Source organism: Triticum dicoccoides, chromosome 5A, assembly GCF_002162155.2.
Source record: "Triticum dicoccoides isolate Atlit2015 ecotype Zavitan chromosome 5A, WEW_v2.0, whole genome shotgun sequence".
NCBI lineage: Eukaryota > Viridiplantae > Streptophyta > Magnoliopsida > Poales > Poaceae > Triticum > Triticum dicoccoides.
The window spans coordinates 682,394,909-682,409,312 of NC_041388.1; the positions used below are offsets into that span (position 1 = coordinate 682,394,909).

General features: G+C 48.7%; 2 protein-coding genes across 2 annotated transcripts; one reads left to right on the forward strand and one right to left on the reverse strand.

Moving 5' to 3' along the window:
- The first annotated feature begins 207 nt into the window (after positions 1-207).
- On the forward strand, positions 208-1,667 carry LOC119298430 (transcription factor WER-like). Its single transcript, XM_037575833.1, has 2 exons — positions 208-677; positions 827-1,667. The coding sequence occupies exons 1-2, from the start codon at positions 406-408 to the stop codon at positions 1,299-1,301; spliced, it is 747 nt and encodes a 248-aa protein (XP_037431730.1). The 5' UTR covers positions 208-405; the 3' UTR covers positions 1,302-1,667.
- Positions 1,668-3,261: 1,594 nt separating this feature from the next.
- LOC119304110 (E3 ubiquitin-protein ligase WAV3-like) lies at positions 3,262-7,771 on the reverse strand. The gene is made up of 2 exons (XM_037581272.1): positions 7,376-7,771; positions 3,262-5,565 (listed from the first exon to the last, which is right to left on the reverse strand). The coding sequence occupies exons 1-2, from the start codon at positions 7,604-7,606 to the stop codon at positions 3,673-3,675; spliced, it is 2,124 nt and encodes a 707-aa protein (XP_037437169.1). The 5' UTR covers positions 7,607-7,771; the 3' UTR covers positions 3,262-3,672.
- Between the last annotated feature and the right edge of the window lie 6,633 nt (positions 7,772-14,404).

Sequence of the window (14,404 nt, forward strand, 5' to 3'; positions counted from 1 at the left end):
TGCTTGCGAGATTTAACTTGCATTGCATCACCAGTTCACCACACAACATTCTAGTAGCTATAGAAGAGGGGGAGCTTTTTGTCAGCGAGAAGAGGAATATTATATGTCGATAAGCTTAGCAAGTGGGAGTGGAATTGTTAGTCGCTGCTGGTGACAAGGACGCGACGCCGATCTCCTCAACCGGCAAGCTCGCCATCGAGATGATGGAGCCCGGCCCGGCGGTATAAATGGCGGGCACGGCGCGGGGAGATTCTAGCTGTCATACAAGCCGGGAACCGCAGCCAGCAACCTCAGCAATAGATAGCGTAGCCACAGCCATCGAATAGTATTAATCCTAGTGGCTAATTAACTAGCAATAGAGATTGGCCAGTTGAAGGAGTGATAGTATATTAGGGAGGGAGCTGCATGGCCATGGACGCGATGAGCAGCGCGGTGCTGCAGGGGGCGTGGAGGAAGGGGCCATGGACGGCGCTGGAGGACCGGCTGCTGACGGAGTACGTGCAGCAGCAGGGCGAGGGCAGCTGGAACTCCGTCGCCAAGCTCACCGGGCTGCGGCGGAGCGGCAAGAGCTGCCGGCTCCGGTGGGTGAACTACCTCCGGCCGGACCTGAAGCGGGGCAAGATCACCGCCGACGAGGAGACCGTCATCCTCCAGCTCCACGCCATGCTCGGCAACAGGTAAGCACGCACGCTTCATACGGCATTTCATCCATCTATCGAACGTGTACAGTGCAAGCATCTGTAGTAGATGCCCACGTACTGTATCTTTGGGTGCTTGGGCGGTGCCTAACTGAGCGACGCGTGGGTGAATGGATGGACGGATGCAGGTGGTCGGCGATCGCGCGGTGCCTGCCGGGGAGGACGGACAACGAGATCAAGAACTACTGGCGGACGCACTTCAAGAAGGCGCGGCCGTCCAGGCGGGCCAGGGCGCAGCTGCTGCACCAGTACCAGCTCCAGCAGCAGCAGCAGCACCGCCAGTACCTCCACGCGCTGCACCTCCTCCAGCAGCAGCAGCAGGAGATGCAGATGCAGCTACAGGAGAACCACCACCACCAGCAGCAGCAGCAGGTGATGATGATGCAGCAGCAGAGCCCGCCGGAGGAGGACCAGGCCGTGATCACCACCGGCGACAACATGAACAGCATGGAGACTGCAGGGTGCTACTGCCCGTGCCCGGCTGCGTCGGCGGTGCTCGACCTCCCGCTCCCGGCCGACGACGAGGACGCGCTGTGGGACAGCCTCTGGCGGCTCGTCGACGGGGAGGACGGCTCCAGCGGAGGTGACTCAGGCGAGTACTAGCTTAGCTAGTGTGTGTGCTACTACCACTACTACGGCAATGTGCATGTGTCCCGCTGTAAAGAAAGAAAGAAGGAGAGGTATACAATACTGCCTGCAGGTTAATTTCAGTACTACTGGCCGCAGGTATATGATCCCGGCGGTGATATCTAGGAAGGATCATGCATGCATGATCACGCACGCATGCCAATAGTTCTTCTTCATGCATGTCTCGTGTACATGTTTACCCTTTTACCCATGACCATGAGCCATGATGAGCCCATGATCAGGTGCACTGTACCACTACCAACCTCTTCAGTTAGCATGTCAACATAGCTAGCTTGTAAATTGCAGCATCATGTAATTTTGATTCAGACATATTTACGATTCTCTGTCAATCAAGCACATTTTCTTCGGTTCATGAACAAGCAGTGCAGATCCCTATCCACTTGGCAATATCTTATGCACCTTGTAGCTAATTAGCTGTACAAAAAATGGCCATGCACACCTATCTTCACAATTGGTTTTCAGTCGTACACATAGTTACTCAATGCTTGGCAGTGGATATATAGCATGTTATTATGATCCAATCGGCCTTATGCTTAATGTTTTCCTGTGCATATATGGGAGAACAGGAGCTTGACCGAGTTGCTCAACTCACCATATGAATTCAGTTACATAATGACTGAAACACGGGCGATCTAAGTAACAAAATCTATCTGTAGCTAATACACTTGTACACACATCGATCATCAAGGTTTAGAGAGGAGTTTGAGGGATGAGTTGGCTGACTTATGGAAGCAACTGCAAGATCATAATTGTAGTGACTGATGTCGATCCGGGGCTCCGGGCTTAATTCTTCTGGCCAGATTACAGCTAAGCCGACGTACCTAGCTAGTGATGGAAGCCTTACAAGGTTAACTGGAGTCCTTTAAGAAAACTCTGGTTCCTAAAAGTGCCTTTGAAAATTAAAGTTTTTCTTCGGCTAATGTTCAAGAATAGTAGCATTTTGACTAAAGATGACATCCATAAGAGAGGTTGGAGTGGTGGTGAGAAGTGAAGTTTCGGTGACTACGCGGAAGATATAGATCACTCTGGAAAGATTAGGGGATAATTGTTGTAGGGGTTGCTCTTGCGATACGAGCTACTCCCTCCGTCCCACGATATAACATCGTTTTTCAAGCTAGAACGATCTTATATTGTGGGACGGAGGGAGTATTTGGTCAGATTGCAGCTAAGCCGATGTATCTAAGCTAGTGATGGAAGCCTTACAAGGTTAACTAGAGTCCTTTAAGGGCACTCTGGTTCCTAAAAGTGCCTTTGAAAATTAAAGTTTTTCTTCGGCTAATGTTCAAGAATAGTAGTATTTTGACTAAAGATGACATCCATAAGAGAGGTTGGAGTGGTAGTGAGAACTAGAAGTGCAGTTTCCGTGACTACGCGGAAGATACAGATCACTTGCAAGTTCATTTGTTGCTCGCTAACGAGGTATATATACTTGAGGGAGCTGTGCGTTTGGGATAAAGATGAACTTGAGTTGGATCATGAACCATGTTCTTGGATTTTTTTTCAGTCTCTCTGGAAAGATTAGGGGATAATTGTTGTAGGGGTTGCTCTTGCGATACGGGCTACGCCCTCCGTCCCACGATATAAGATCACTTTTCAAGCTAGAACGATCTTATATTGTGAGACGGAGGGAGTATTTGGCTTGCTTTCGTATCTTCCCTTGTGATCCTACTAGTGTACTTGATCAAGCTTCTCACCCGTTAGATTTTTGGCCTGTTATTTAGAGAAGAGGAATATGCGCTCTGCAAGTTAAACTAGTAAAACTGCCTCTTTAGGTGGCGGCTGAGATCTTCAGTAGGAACCTCATATGAATTTCATGACGAATGAAATAGGCAAACTCTACTCCTCAGTTTGAAAATAATAATACTTTCTGCACAAGCCAGCCAAATTCAGAAAATTGAACAGACATAACCAACACTGTCGGCCAAGAATGCAGTGCACAAGGATGTTGTTATTAACCGACGCTTAAAAGCTTTCACCATCCTCATCAATTCAAGGGTGACATTTTTGCAAGACAAAACAACACCAAAGATAACGGAAAGAAGAAGGAAATAACACAATTTTCACCGCTATCAGGTATGACATTTATCATTCCCTTTCGAGCGTCGCTGATCATGTACAGCAAACTACTTGTACTTGTATGTCCCAAGATCAATTTTTCTAACCCCATGCCCACTAGGCCACTAGAGTATTTAAGATAAATATATCGAAGCAATAGCTGTAGGAATAATCAAACTAAAAAATAATTCGGATAGTCTCAAATCACATAACCACTTCACAGGTTATTTCTTGAAACTTGGTTCTGATGAATAAGCAACGTCAGGTCACGTCACGCCAGCCGCTCGGAGAAAGATTTTGTCGACCTCACCGACCTGCCGGAGCCGCGTGAAGGAGCAACGGTCGGGGAGCGGTTCAGCATTTCGACGACGGCGGGCACAAGAGTCTGCGAGCGGTGCAGCATGTCGACCATCGACGGCGTCTGGTAGGTGTGAATTTGGGTGTTGAGCTCCGTCGAGTCGCCGCGTGCCGTGGCTCTCTGCCATGAGTGTGAGCTCAGGCCTGCCAGCATGAAGGCCCTTCCTGATTCGTCATACCTCCGCCGGCTCTCCACCCTCTCCTGCATCTCCCTCAGCTCTGTGATCAGCGCCAGGCATTGGCTGTCTGAAGATTGTGCTGCCTGTGACTCCAGGATCCTCGTGCGGCCTTCGAGGATCGACACGGCCTGGGAGAAATCGCCTCCGTCGGCTGCAGCCCGCGCAGCGGACATGTCCTCCATAGCTTGAACACGGTGCCACTCGCGCTCAACCTCAGGAGACATTTTGCAGTCCACAGAGTATGCAGGACGCTCAACACTCACTTCTTCACCCTGTACCTGAATGCTCTCTGTTGTAACTGCATCTTGGTATGTACAGCTTGGTTTGATCAGTACAGTCTGCTGCCCCTGTGCAGCTGGGACATGTAGGGTGATCAGAAACCCCCTCTCTTCATCTGCATACAGGTCACCGATATCGACTGACCCGTTACGTCCATCCATGGCTACTTCACTTGCATAGCCGCCTGACTTGATGGAGGTAAGTACCACGCCTTCGTCTACACACTCGACGCCCAGCCGCATCTCCTTGACCACAACACTGAGGAGGCCACCAATACACTGAGCAAATCCGTTCTGTATTGAGCCTTCAGCATCAATAAATGAGAATGTGCCGCTAGATGTCTCAGCAATAGCATGCATCGCAGCCGAGTCATGATCTGCACCGAAACCAAAGGTGTGGATTTGCACATGATTACCTGTTCCAGGCAGGATTGAGGGAGGAACAAGCATGCTGTGGTTTGTCTGAACCCCGTCGTCAAAGGTTGGTACTGAATATGTGTCTTGACCATCTGACAGAAGGATGATGCTGCAAACAGAATTCTTCAGCCGACGGTGCTCAATGACTTTAGCACCCTTCTTTAGCCCATCAGAAATGTTTGTGCCGCCACCATCAACAAGGGAGTTCACAGCCTGCATGGCTTGCATTCGTCCGTTGACGTTCATTTGGCGAAGGGGGAAGAGCCTCCGTGCCGTAGATGAGAAGGCAATGACAGACAGCCGGTCATTGGGTCCAAGCGTCTGGATGACAAAGCCCATTGCCTTCTTGAGAAGCGCAAGTTTGGCCCCTTTCATGCTGCCACTGACATCAAGCACGGTCACAAGGTCAAGAGGTGCACGGGAGCTCACGGACTCCAAGGACTTTGGAGCCTTGAGATGGATCAAGATAGAAAAGACCTTCTGGGTCACTGATTGCTGTATGGCTTGCACTTCTGAATATGTCTTGATTTCAACCAAACCAGTAACTGCATTGTTCTCCTCCACAGTTTCAGACTGAATATCTATTGGCTCATCGTCATTGAAAATGTCTGCCTCAGGAGTACGGAAGACAGGAAATTGCTCCAGCAGATTTCCACTGTATGAGTTGGAAAGCCTGCGGATAACAGCCATGTGTCCGTCGTCTTGGGGCCAATTTACCGGGCTTACTCTAGCTCTCCCATGAGTGGCATCTGCAAGTTGAGGTCCCTGGAAGGGCAGTTCTTTCCAGTCGGCACGGCATATTGGGCAGATATGGTTGCCATGCCTAACATTTGAAGTGATGCAATGGAAATGGAACTTATGGGAGCATTCAGCAGTAAACAGGGCCTGTCCGTGCCCTGTCCTCATACTGCCAAGGCAGATGGCGCATACCCTCTGGAATCAAGAAAGCCAGCGCAAAGGAGTTAGCATGATAGAATCAGAGCTTGCAACTGAGCACAAAAATAAACATAGCTTCTACCCCAATTGGTTATAAAATGTGCTCTGAATGATGCGTAAAAAATGTGCTCTGAAGAATAATGCCATTGAAACACTTGTGTTGACGTACACATCAGACAAGCACACTAACAGTGTTGCAGATTTTCATTCAGCATGCTGCGGATAAGCAAGACTGCATGAGGCTCTGTACAACCAATCAAATGGAAGGGACTTGTCACGCAATAGAAGAGAAGAACTAAAGGTTGGTTATACACTTCTCATGAAGGTCCAAGAGCCAGAATTTGCATAGCTTGAAAATTGGCATCAGGTATACGATATCAGGTATACGATATCAGAAAATATGAACCGGAACATCCTAACACCGTATTCTGCTTTCTTTCATTCTTGGCAAGCATTAACAATCAGAGCAGTAAAACCAAAGTAAATTAACATACTCTTTCTTTTTCTTTTTTTTTTTTGAAAGAAAGGGGTTTCCCCTGGTTCCACCCATTTTATTGAATGAAACCACAGTAAACATAGTCATGAAGGAGCTCGGGAGCAGTCCAAGTGACTGACCAGAGGAAAATTAACACAGTACTATTTCGCTATATAAAGTGGGTTGGCAATTTGGCGTCAGAAAATATTTTTTATAAGTCAAAGTAATTCACCACGTTGCATAAAGGACTCTGGTTGTTGAAGCCAACTGACGGCCTACCAACCAGTCAACGCACATGGAAAGACAAACGGCAGGAAAAGAATAAATATGAAAATGTTACTGCATGACCATGATACTACAGTTAAAACTTAACAAACTGCACCAGAGGGCATTACAGGTTAAGCCTGCAGCCACGAAATACTTCAGTTGTTCTTCAGTGGCAGTATAACTGTAGAAAAAACATGCAATCTTTCATCAAAGAAAAAACAAATAAGAAAACAAATGCAATCCATCAGCTACAGCTCTGGCCTAGCCTCCAAACTCAATCCGGTGAGCCATGCCCTGGCCCATGGATTTTATATTTGTTTAAAATAACATGTTAGGCACGTGGGCAACTACACTAGTATAGTACAGTATAGTATAATCCTCATATGTTAATTTCAGTTGGTGTTCACAAGGTGTAGTACAAGTTGGAAGGACTTTTCAGTTTGGCGATTTCCTTGTGAAGAAAGTTACCGCCTTGGTGGCAGATGATTGGTCAAAACAAAATGAGGACAAGCAAAGAGAAAACAATTGGTAACTGAAAACTGCAGGTAGCTGGTGACAGGCGAGAAAGCAAAAGAATTGGCGTGACTTGTGGATCTATCTATTAACTTGTTCCTTCGAGAAGGATGAATTTCACGAAAAAACAGTTGGGAAATTGGTGAGCACATTCAGTGAATATCACGGCAATAAATATCACAGTATCTTTTAAATAAATTTTAATGTTAATAAGAGAAGGCACACCAAAAGAAATAAATTTCTCCCGATTTTGTTTGTTTGACGGAGATGGCACGCGGAAACGATGAACTCCGTCAAACTCGCACGGTGATCTTTCACTAGTACATGCAGAGATGAGACACGGAAATGATGAACACTGTTTTTTTTTTTTGGAAGGATGACGAGCACGGTCAAACTCCTGCGGCGATCTTTTACTGCTACCGTGGAACAAATCCAATCCCCGCACGATCTTTTCCCCCACGTCTCCACGCGGTTTGGGACGGGCCGGAGCGAACGGAAGAACAAGCAAGATTGGGAAATGGATGGAGATGGCCAAGAAGATGAAACCCTCACCTTGGAGCCCCGGCTGCCGGAGCTGGAGAGCCGCCGCGAGGACACGGACGGCGACCTGGCCCTCTCCTCCTCCCCCGTCGCAGGGCCCGGCGCCGCGGCCGACGGTGGATGATGCGCGTCGCGTCCCGGCGGCGGCGGCGGGGCGTCCTCGATGGCCCTCTGGCGGTCCGGCACGCGGATGCAGAGCTTGGTGGCGAGCGCGCGCTTGGCCCGGCCCCAGGCGTCCGCCATTGCTACCTCCTCCCGAGTCCCGACCCGGCCCGGCCCTCTCTCACGCGCACAGAGGTGGGAAAGCGGAAGTGGGATCGCTCGGCGGAGGAAGCGGATCAGGAAGGAGCGCCGGAGGGAGGGAGGAGTTGGTTGGCTCGGGTCCCGGCTTCCCCTCGTCGCGCGTTCGCCGCGGGCGTCCGTTTCTTGGTTGATGCGGAGCGTCGCGCCGAATAAAACAACGGGGGAGCAGGGGGAACTCGTTCGTGCTTGGCTTCCCCGTTTTGCCCTCGGGCCAGAGGGTGTGGGCGCGCCGGGATCCCCGGTCAGCGCGGGGCGTTTCGGGGATTTCGCGCCCGTGGCGCGGGGTGTTCAACCTCATACTTGGTTGGCTGACTCCTGCCTGTCTGTCAGTCTGTGCTTCGAATTCAGAATTCATCCTTTCTCTTTTCTTTTTTGAGGGGAGAATTCAGAATTTGTTCGTGTGCAAGTGAAGAATTGAACTTGTCAGTCGGTTTCACTTGTGCGACGCGAGGAATGTTCAAGGTTTTACGGGGTCTGTTCCGATTCGATTTCGCAGCCGCAGACGAGGCGGCGGCGGCGGCGGTTCGTGTGGCCAGCGGCGACGGCGAGCACGTTTTTGTCACAACATTGGCGTGAATTGATCACATGTCACATTTGCACGTCCTCCATGAAGGTGTTGCTAAACGTGGTCCGAACAATGTATCCTTCAAGGTCATGTGTCAAACGTCCTGGATCGGTCTAAACGTCTGAATTGTCATAAATCGAAAGTAGACCTGAGAAAGGTCAGTGCATGTCCGGACCTATGCCACATAGGCATCCGACACCCCGGACACAACCAAAAACTCGATTCAGAGCCCAGCTTTTATCACTCCGCCCCTCTGTCACTGGTTGGTCTGTACCCGCGTACACGGGCGGAGCTTAGTTGGGACAAAACCGGGCCATGGCCCGCCCATGATTTCCATGACTTTTTTTATTACTATGTATGCTTTACTCAGCCCAGTCCACCATCGAGTATACCACACAGCAGGATCAGCCGTCGCTGCCCGTGTCTCGCACAGACGCAGATCTTGCATGACACAACCAACCCCACCACCGCGCGGATAGCACAGCTTCATCACTGCTAAACACAGACACGAGAATGCTCACACGCGTCACCTCACCTTAGTTGTTGTCCGACGCCACAATGTCAGCCTCAACATTCTTCCTGCTCCACGGCTCCGCTCGCCTCCATGCGACCTCGCCATGTCCCCATCCTCCCTCCCCTCCGGGCTTCAGCCTCCGCCAACAACTACCGAGTAGAGCCTATGTTCACCTCCTAACATCGATGTTGCTAGGTGATTTCTAATTATCTCTGGAGCATGTGTTTCTATTATCAATTGGTTGAACCGAGCATAACTAATGCATTTTTCTTTGGTGAATCAGTTGGTGTTTGTACCTAATGCTAAATATTTTTTCTTAAGTGCATTTGAGTGCATGAAGATAATTGAAACAAGCTTGCATAACAAGGTACAAGATGAGTATCGTGCTGCTAACTTGTTTGTCAACATAGGGTGAAAATTTATTGACAACAAAAGGGGCTGATTAGTGACTAATGCCTCAAAATTGTGTGCTCTTTTTCAGCCCGGCCCGCCCAACTTTTTCTTTAAAGCTCCGCCATTGCCCGCGTAGTCCGGAAAACGATGTTGCTGCTGTACCACTCACTTCGTAGCCTAGGCCTTGTCGGACCTCCGCCGCTCCACCCGGACGCAAGCTCCGACTTGCCTACGCCTCCTTTCCATCCATGGTTCGACCGCCACCTAGGTACCCTCTGCCCATACACATTGCAGCCCATGGTGGACACCACGCCCCGACAATTGTTTAGCCAAACACCATAGCCAAATTTATTGATGTTTTCTTGTTTACTTTGCATGAAACACAATTGATTCCAACACAAAGATAAGAAGAAGCTGAAAAGGCCGAACACGATGCAGAAAATATTATATTTTCCCAAAGACAAGAAGAATCTAAAAAGGATATGGAGAGGGCATGCATTTGGAGTGCTCCAAACCCGTTTTTGCAATTGTTCAAGGAGATGTAAAAATATGCGATCCATAGACACTGGGGAGGTGATGATAGCTTGTGTGATTATGCACAACATGCACAGACGATGAGCGTGATGGAGTTTGTCACTATCAGAAATTTGAGCGCATGAGTGATCCCACTGAACGCTTCCATAGCAAAATCTAGCGATGTTTGAGGATTTTATTCAAATGCATCAATAGAATCGACATCGAGCAACTCATGAGCACATTTGTGGGCGCTTCGCGGGGAGAACTAAAAAGATGTGTCCGAATAAGTTGAAGTTCAAATTTGAACTATTTTATTAGAAAAGTTCTTGTTTGGATTGTAATATTTATGTTTGAATTATTTTTGCATTGGAATATTTACACAACAAGATTATGGATGAAGGATTAACTATTTTAAATGCTCCAAATGTAGAAAATAAAATAGGCTGGCCATTTGATGCATAGGATTGGATGACCGCCCCGCTACCCATTGTTCGTAGACACGTCGGAACGTGTCTGTGAACGTTTGGGGTGTCCGATCTGTTGGACTGCGTTGGAGATGCCCTGACAGAGTATTCCTTCATTTGGATTACTTGTGAATTTCCAAATCCCAATGTATTGAAAATCATTCATTGCTTGTTCTCCTCATTTTCTTAGGCAATGACAGTGGGGAGCGTGTCTTTCAGGCATGCTCCATGAGACTAGCCACAGTGGGAGTAACTTCAGCAGTAATATCGAGTCCAACTTAACAAATTTGCGTGTGTGACAATGAGTTAATGAAGAGAGAGGTAGTTTGAGTAACTTAGCTAGTTACTGTAACATCACATGTCCCATGCAATATGAGTCTATAACCTAATAAATGAAGCTTTGCATGACATCACACTTATGTTACTACCCACTATAAAGATAGTAACATAGTCTAGGGGTATGTGTATGTTACTAGTGTATGTCACTGTCCATTGTGACTAGTCTGAGCCAGAGTCTCTCCAATCTTTTTTTTTGAAAACATTAAGCTTTATTGATTAGAAATAACAGTTACATCATCAATAAGAAGGGATACAATATCAACCATGGACTCCTCAAACCAATCCTTAGTCGTTGAATATTTCGCTAGCCTAGCAATTTCATGAGCAACTTTATTTGCTTCCCTATTACAATGTTCAAATCTAGTAATAGTAAAATCGCAAGCCATAAAATAGCAATCATCGAAAACTGCCGTCGCCGCTCCCGCTGATTGTCCTCCATTCTTCATCGTGTCAATCACTTCCGTATTATCAGAGTTAACAATAAGGCGGTTGCACCCCGCCTTCTGTGCTAGGGTAAGGCCAAACCTCAGTGCCAATGCTTCTGCCGTTAGAACATCCGCACACCAGTCAAGTCGCCAACTACCGCCAACAATGAACCTTCCTTTGTCATCTCTCAGGACTGCCCCCGCCGTGCCTCTAAGCAGATCATGGTCAAAGGAAGCATCAATGTTTAGCTTCACAAAACCCATAGGAGGTCTAAGCCATCCCCCTTTCTTACTGATCGCCTTTGGGGAGTTTGCTTTAACATAATTTGCCGCTATAGCACGGGCCCCCATCGCAGATTGATATGCATCTTGAGACTTTTCTTCATGAACCAGTTTACGTCTATCCCACCATAAATACCAAGCTGTTATAACGATCAATTCACGTGCATTCTGGAGTCCCAAAACAGATATTTCTTCCTCTGGCATAAGTAATAAAAATTCAAGAACCGCCTCTCCTGCCCGGTCAACAACACAGGCTCTATTTATCACCTCATACAAACCCAAATTATCCCAGACCTTTTTCGCCTTCTGACACAGAAACAAGACGTGTTTCGTGTCTTCTAGCCCTTTTGAACATGTTGGGCAGATGGGAGGGACCTTCACATGTCTATTGGCGAGCGTAACACGACATGGGAGTGTTCCATGCAATGTACGCCAGATGAAGATTTTACCTTTGCCGGACAAGATAGCTTCCAGATCTTGCTCCAAATAGGATTAGCATTGGATCTACCCATACCATACATATATTGTAATTTTCTTCCATGCTGTTTGTTCCATTCCTCCCAATAAGCGGATCGAACAGTGAACAAACCATTTTTTGTGAAACTCCAAGCAATGAAATCCGTCATTTCATGTATCGGAAGGGGGATTGCAAGTACCCTTTGAGCGTCAATTGGCCACAACGTTTGTCTCACCAAGTCTTCATCCCAATAACTCGTAATTGGATCAATAAGATCAGAAACCTTTGACAAAAGTTGCCCCCTTCTAGGAGTAATTATTTTTCTATTTGCACAATTCGGGATCCATGCATCTTCACAAATATCAATTTTCTGTCCGTTTCCAACTCGCCAGATATAACCGTTCCTTAGAGAATTAACCCCTGCCATAATGCTTTGCCAGGTGAAAGAGGAACCCTTCTTTAGACTTGCATTCATTAAATCGCCATCCGGGAAATATTTAGCTCTCATGATTGTGACACATAACGATTCCGGATTATCAAGCAAACGCCACGCTTGCTTGGCTAGTAACGCCAAATTGAAACAATGTAAATCTCGGAACCCCATTCCTCCTTGTTTTTTTAGGACTCAGGCATCAGACAATGACTACCCTTCGGTGTGTGCGTGTGTGGTGTTGGCTGTCACACAACTCCTTGACTATGACTATTCGTGGTCCTTGTCAACTGCTTTTTTTTCTTTGATAAGATGTATTGGCCCTTGGGCTGTTAAGTTTTTTCGATCCAATTTTCTTTGCAAACTTGATCATTCTTGTTTTTTTCGAAGAGATTCTATTAGAAATAGGCGAGACATTTGAGGCTCGAAAATTGGACGAGGAGGAAGGATGTTGACCAAATAATTAAGGGCTAGTTCTTTTGCTAGCTTTTTTGGCTTTTAAAATAGGCTGACCCAAATCCAGCTTATTCTAAAGATGTAACCAAAATTTTCTTTTTAGAAGTCTACTAGTTAAGTCTTAACTACGTAAGGGACAGCTTATTGCAGCTTATTCTAGAAGCCACAAAAAAACTAGCCCTAAGACTTAGCTTAGAGCACGCCTAAGGGGTTCACTGTCACGTACTCTGTATACATCGCTTCTTGTAGTAAGCAACAATACTAGTACGATATAGTCGGTTTTTCTAGGATCCGTGGCTGTCGCTTGCAAGCAACAATATGAATTAGTCGGCTTGACTAGTCGGCGCTACATTTGTCCACGTCTTCTTCAGATAAGCTCCACATGAATGGATGGACGCGTTGAGATACTCATGAGTGATGAAGGAATAATAACAACGACTTTTGTGTGTGTAGAATTGTGGATTTCTTTGAAGGAAGAATACTCTTTCTCATCAAAGAAAGAAAGGGAATAATACTCGTACTCGACAACGCCATGACCATATCAAGCGAATATGGTAGTAGTGCTTGGTATTGCATCTTGCATGCCATGGCGAGCACGGTGCTACTCGAGCTGCGCCTGCGTGGACTTTGATCCGCATTAATCGATTCCATGCCGGTGCACGCTATCTGTCTATACTTCACCGCCTCGATCGGTCCGCAGAAACGTTGAAACGTACGTACGAGGACGTGTTAATTAGAGCAACTCCAACAGACCGATCCAAACGGACATCGTTTTTGTTCGTTTGGATCGCCCGTCCACGCATTCGTGTCCACTTTTTCGTTTGGATCAGTCTGTACACCCAACAAGAGGCAGGCACATTTTGTGTATGTCCGCGTCGGCATTCTGTCGAACATCTGGTGTGCGAGCTCCCGCGTCGCCCTACGTATCACCGGCGCCCGCTCGCCCCGGCCCCAGGCCCGACGCTCACAGTGCCCGCCGCGGCTCGCCCCAGCCCAGCGACCGCCGCAGCCGCCTCGCTAGCTTGCTCCGCCCGCCGCAGCTCGCGCCCCGCCCACCACAGCTCGTGGCCGCCGCGCTAGCTAGGCCCCTCCGCGTCGCGGCTCGCCGTTGCTCTGCCCCTGCCTGGCGCCCTGGCCCGCGCGCCCCTGCTGCGTGGCGTGGTGCGGCCGTGCCGGGCGTGCAAGCTCCTCCTACTGTGTGGTGGGGCGCGGCCGTGCCGAGCGTGTGCGCTCCCGAGCCATGGCAAGCTCCTCCTGCTGCGGGGCGGGGCGAGGCCGGGCCGGGCACGCGAGCTGCTGTTGCTGCTGCATGCAGGGTGAGGCCGGAATGAGTGTGTGAGCGACAGAGGCTGCCGCTCTGCGTGGCAGGATGATGCCATCACTACTAGGGAAAACCTTATACATAGAATATTACCAGCAGCGCTCTTCAAAATACGACGCTACTGCTATTTAGCAGCAGCGCGTGCCGGAAAAACGCGCCGCTGAAAGAAAAATAGCTGTAGCACGTCATCTCTAAACCGCGCTACTGGTCTAATTGCCATGACCTCGCCGTCCAGCTAGTTATAGCAGTAGCGCCTTACACCGTACCGCGCTACTGCTATTCTCCTTACCTGCAGCGCCTTTTCATACCCGCGCTACTACTAACCCTACCTTATCCCCACGCGGCTGACCCTCTCTCTCTCTCTCACTCTCCCTCTCAGTCACTCTCGCCCGCGCCGATAACCATTGTCGTTCGTCGCCGCCGCCATCGTCGTCCGTCCGCCACCGATGTACTCCCTCCTTCCGTCCCTCCTCCCTCCTCCTCCCACCGCGCCCTCCTCCCTCCGCCTGCGGCCGCCCCCTCCTCCCTCCTCCTCCGGCAGCCCTCCTCCCACAGCCCCTCCCTCGTCCTCCTCCT

Coding starts and splice junctions, on each gene's coding strand:
- LOC119298430 (XM_037575833.1), top strand. CDS start 406: ATGGCCATGGACGCGATGAGCAGCGCGGTGCTGCAGGGGGCGTGGAGG. Junction 678..826: donor CACGCCATGCTCGGCAACAG/GTAAGCACGCAC, acceptor GGACGGATGCAG/GTGGTCGGCGATCGCGCGGT.
- LOC119304110 (XM_037581272.1), bottom strand. CDS start 7,606: ATGGCGGACGCCTGGGGCCGGGCCAAGCGCGCGCTCGCCACCAAGCTC. Junction 5,566..7,375: donor CCGGCAGCCGGGGCTCCAAG/GTGAGGGTTTCA, acceptor TCTTGATTCCAG/AGGGTATGCGCCATCTGCCT.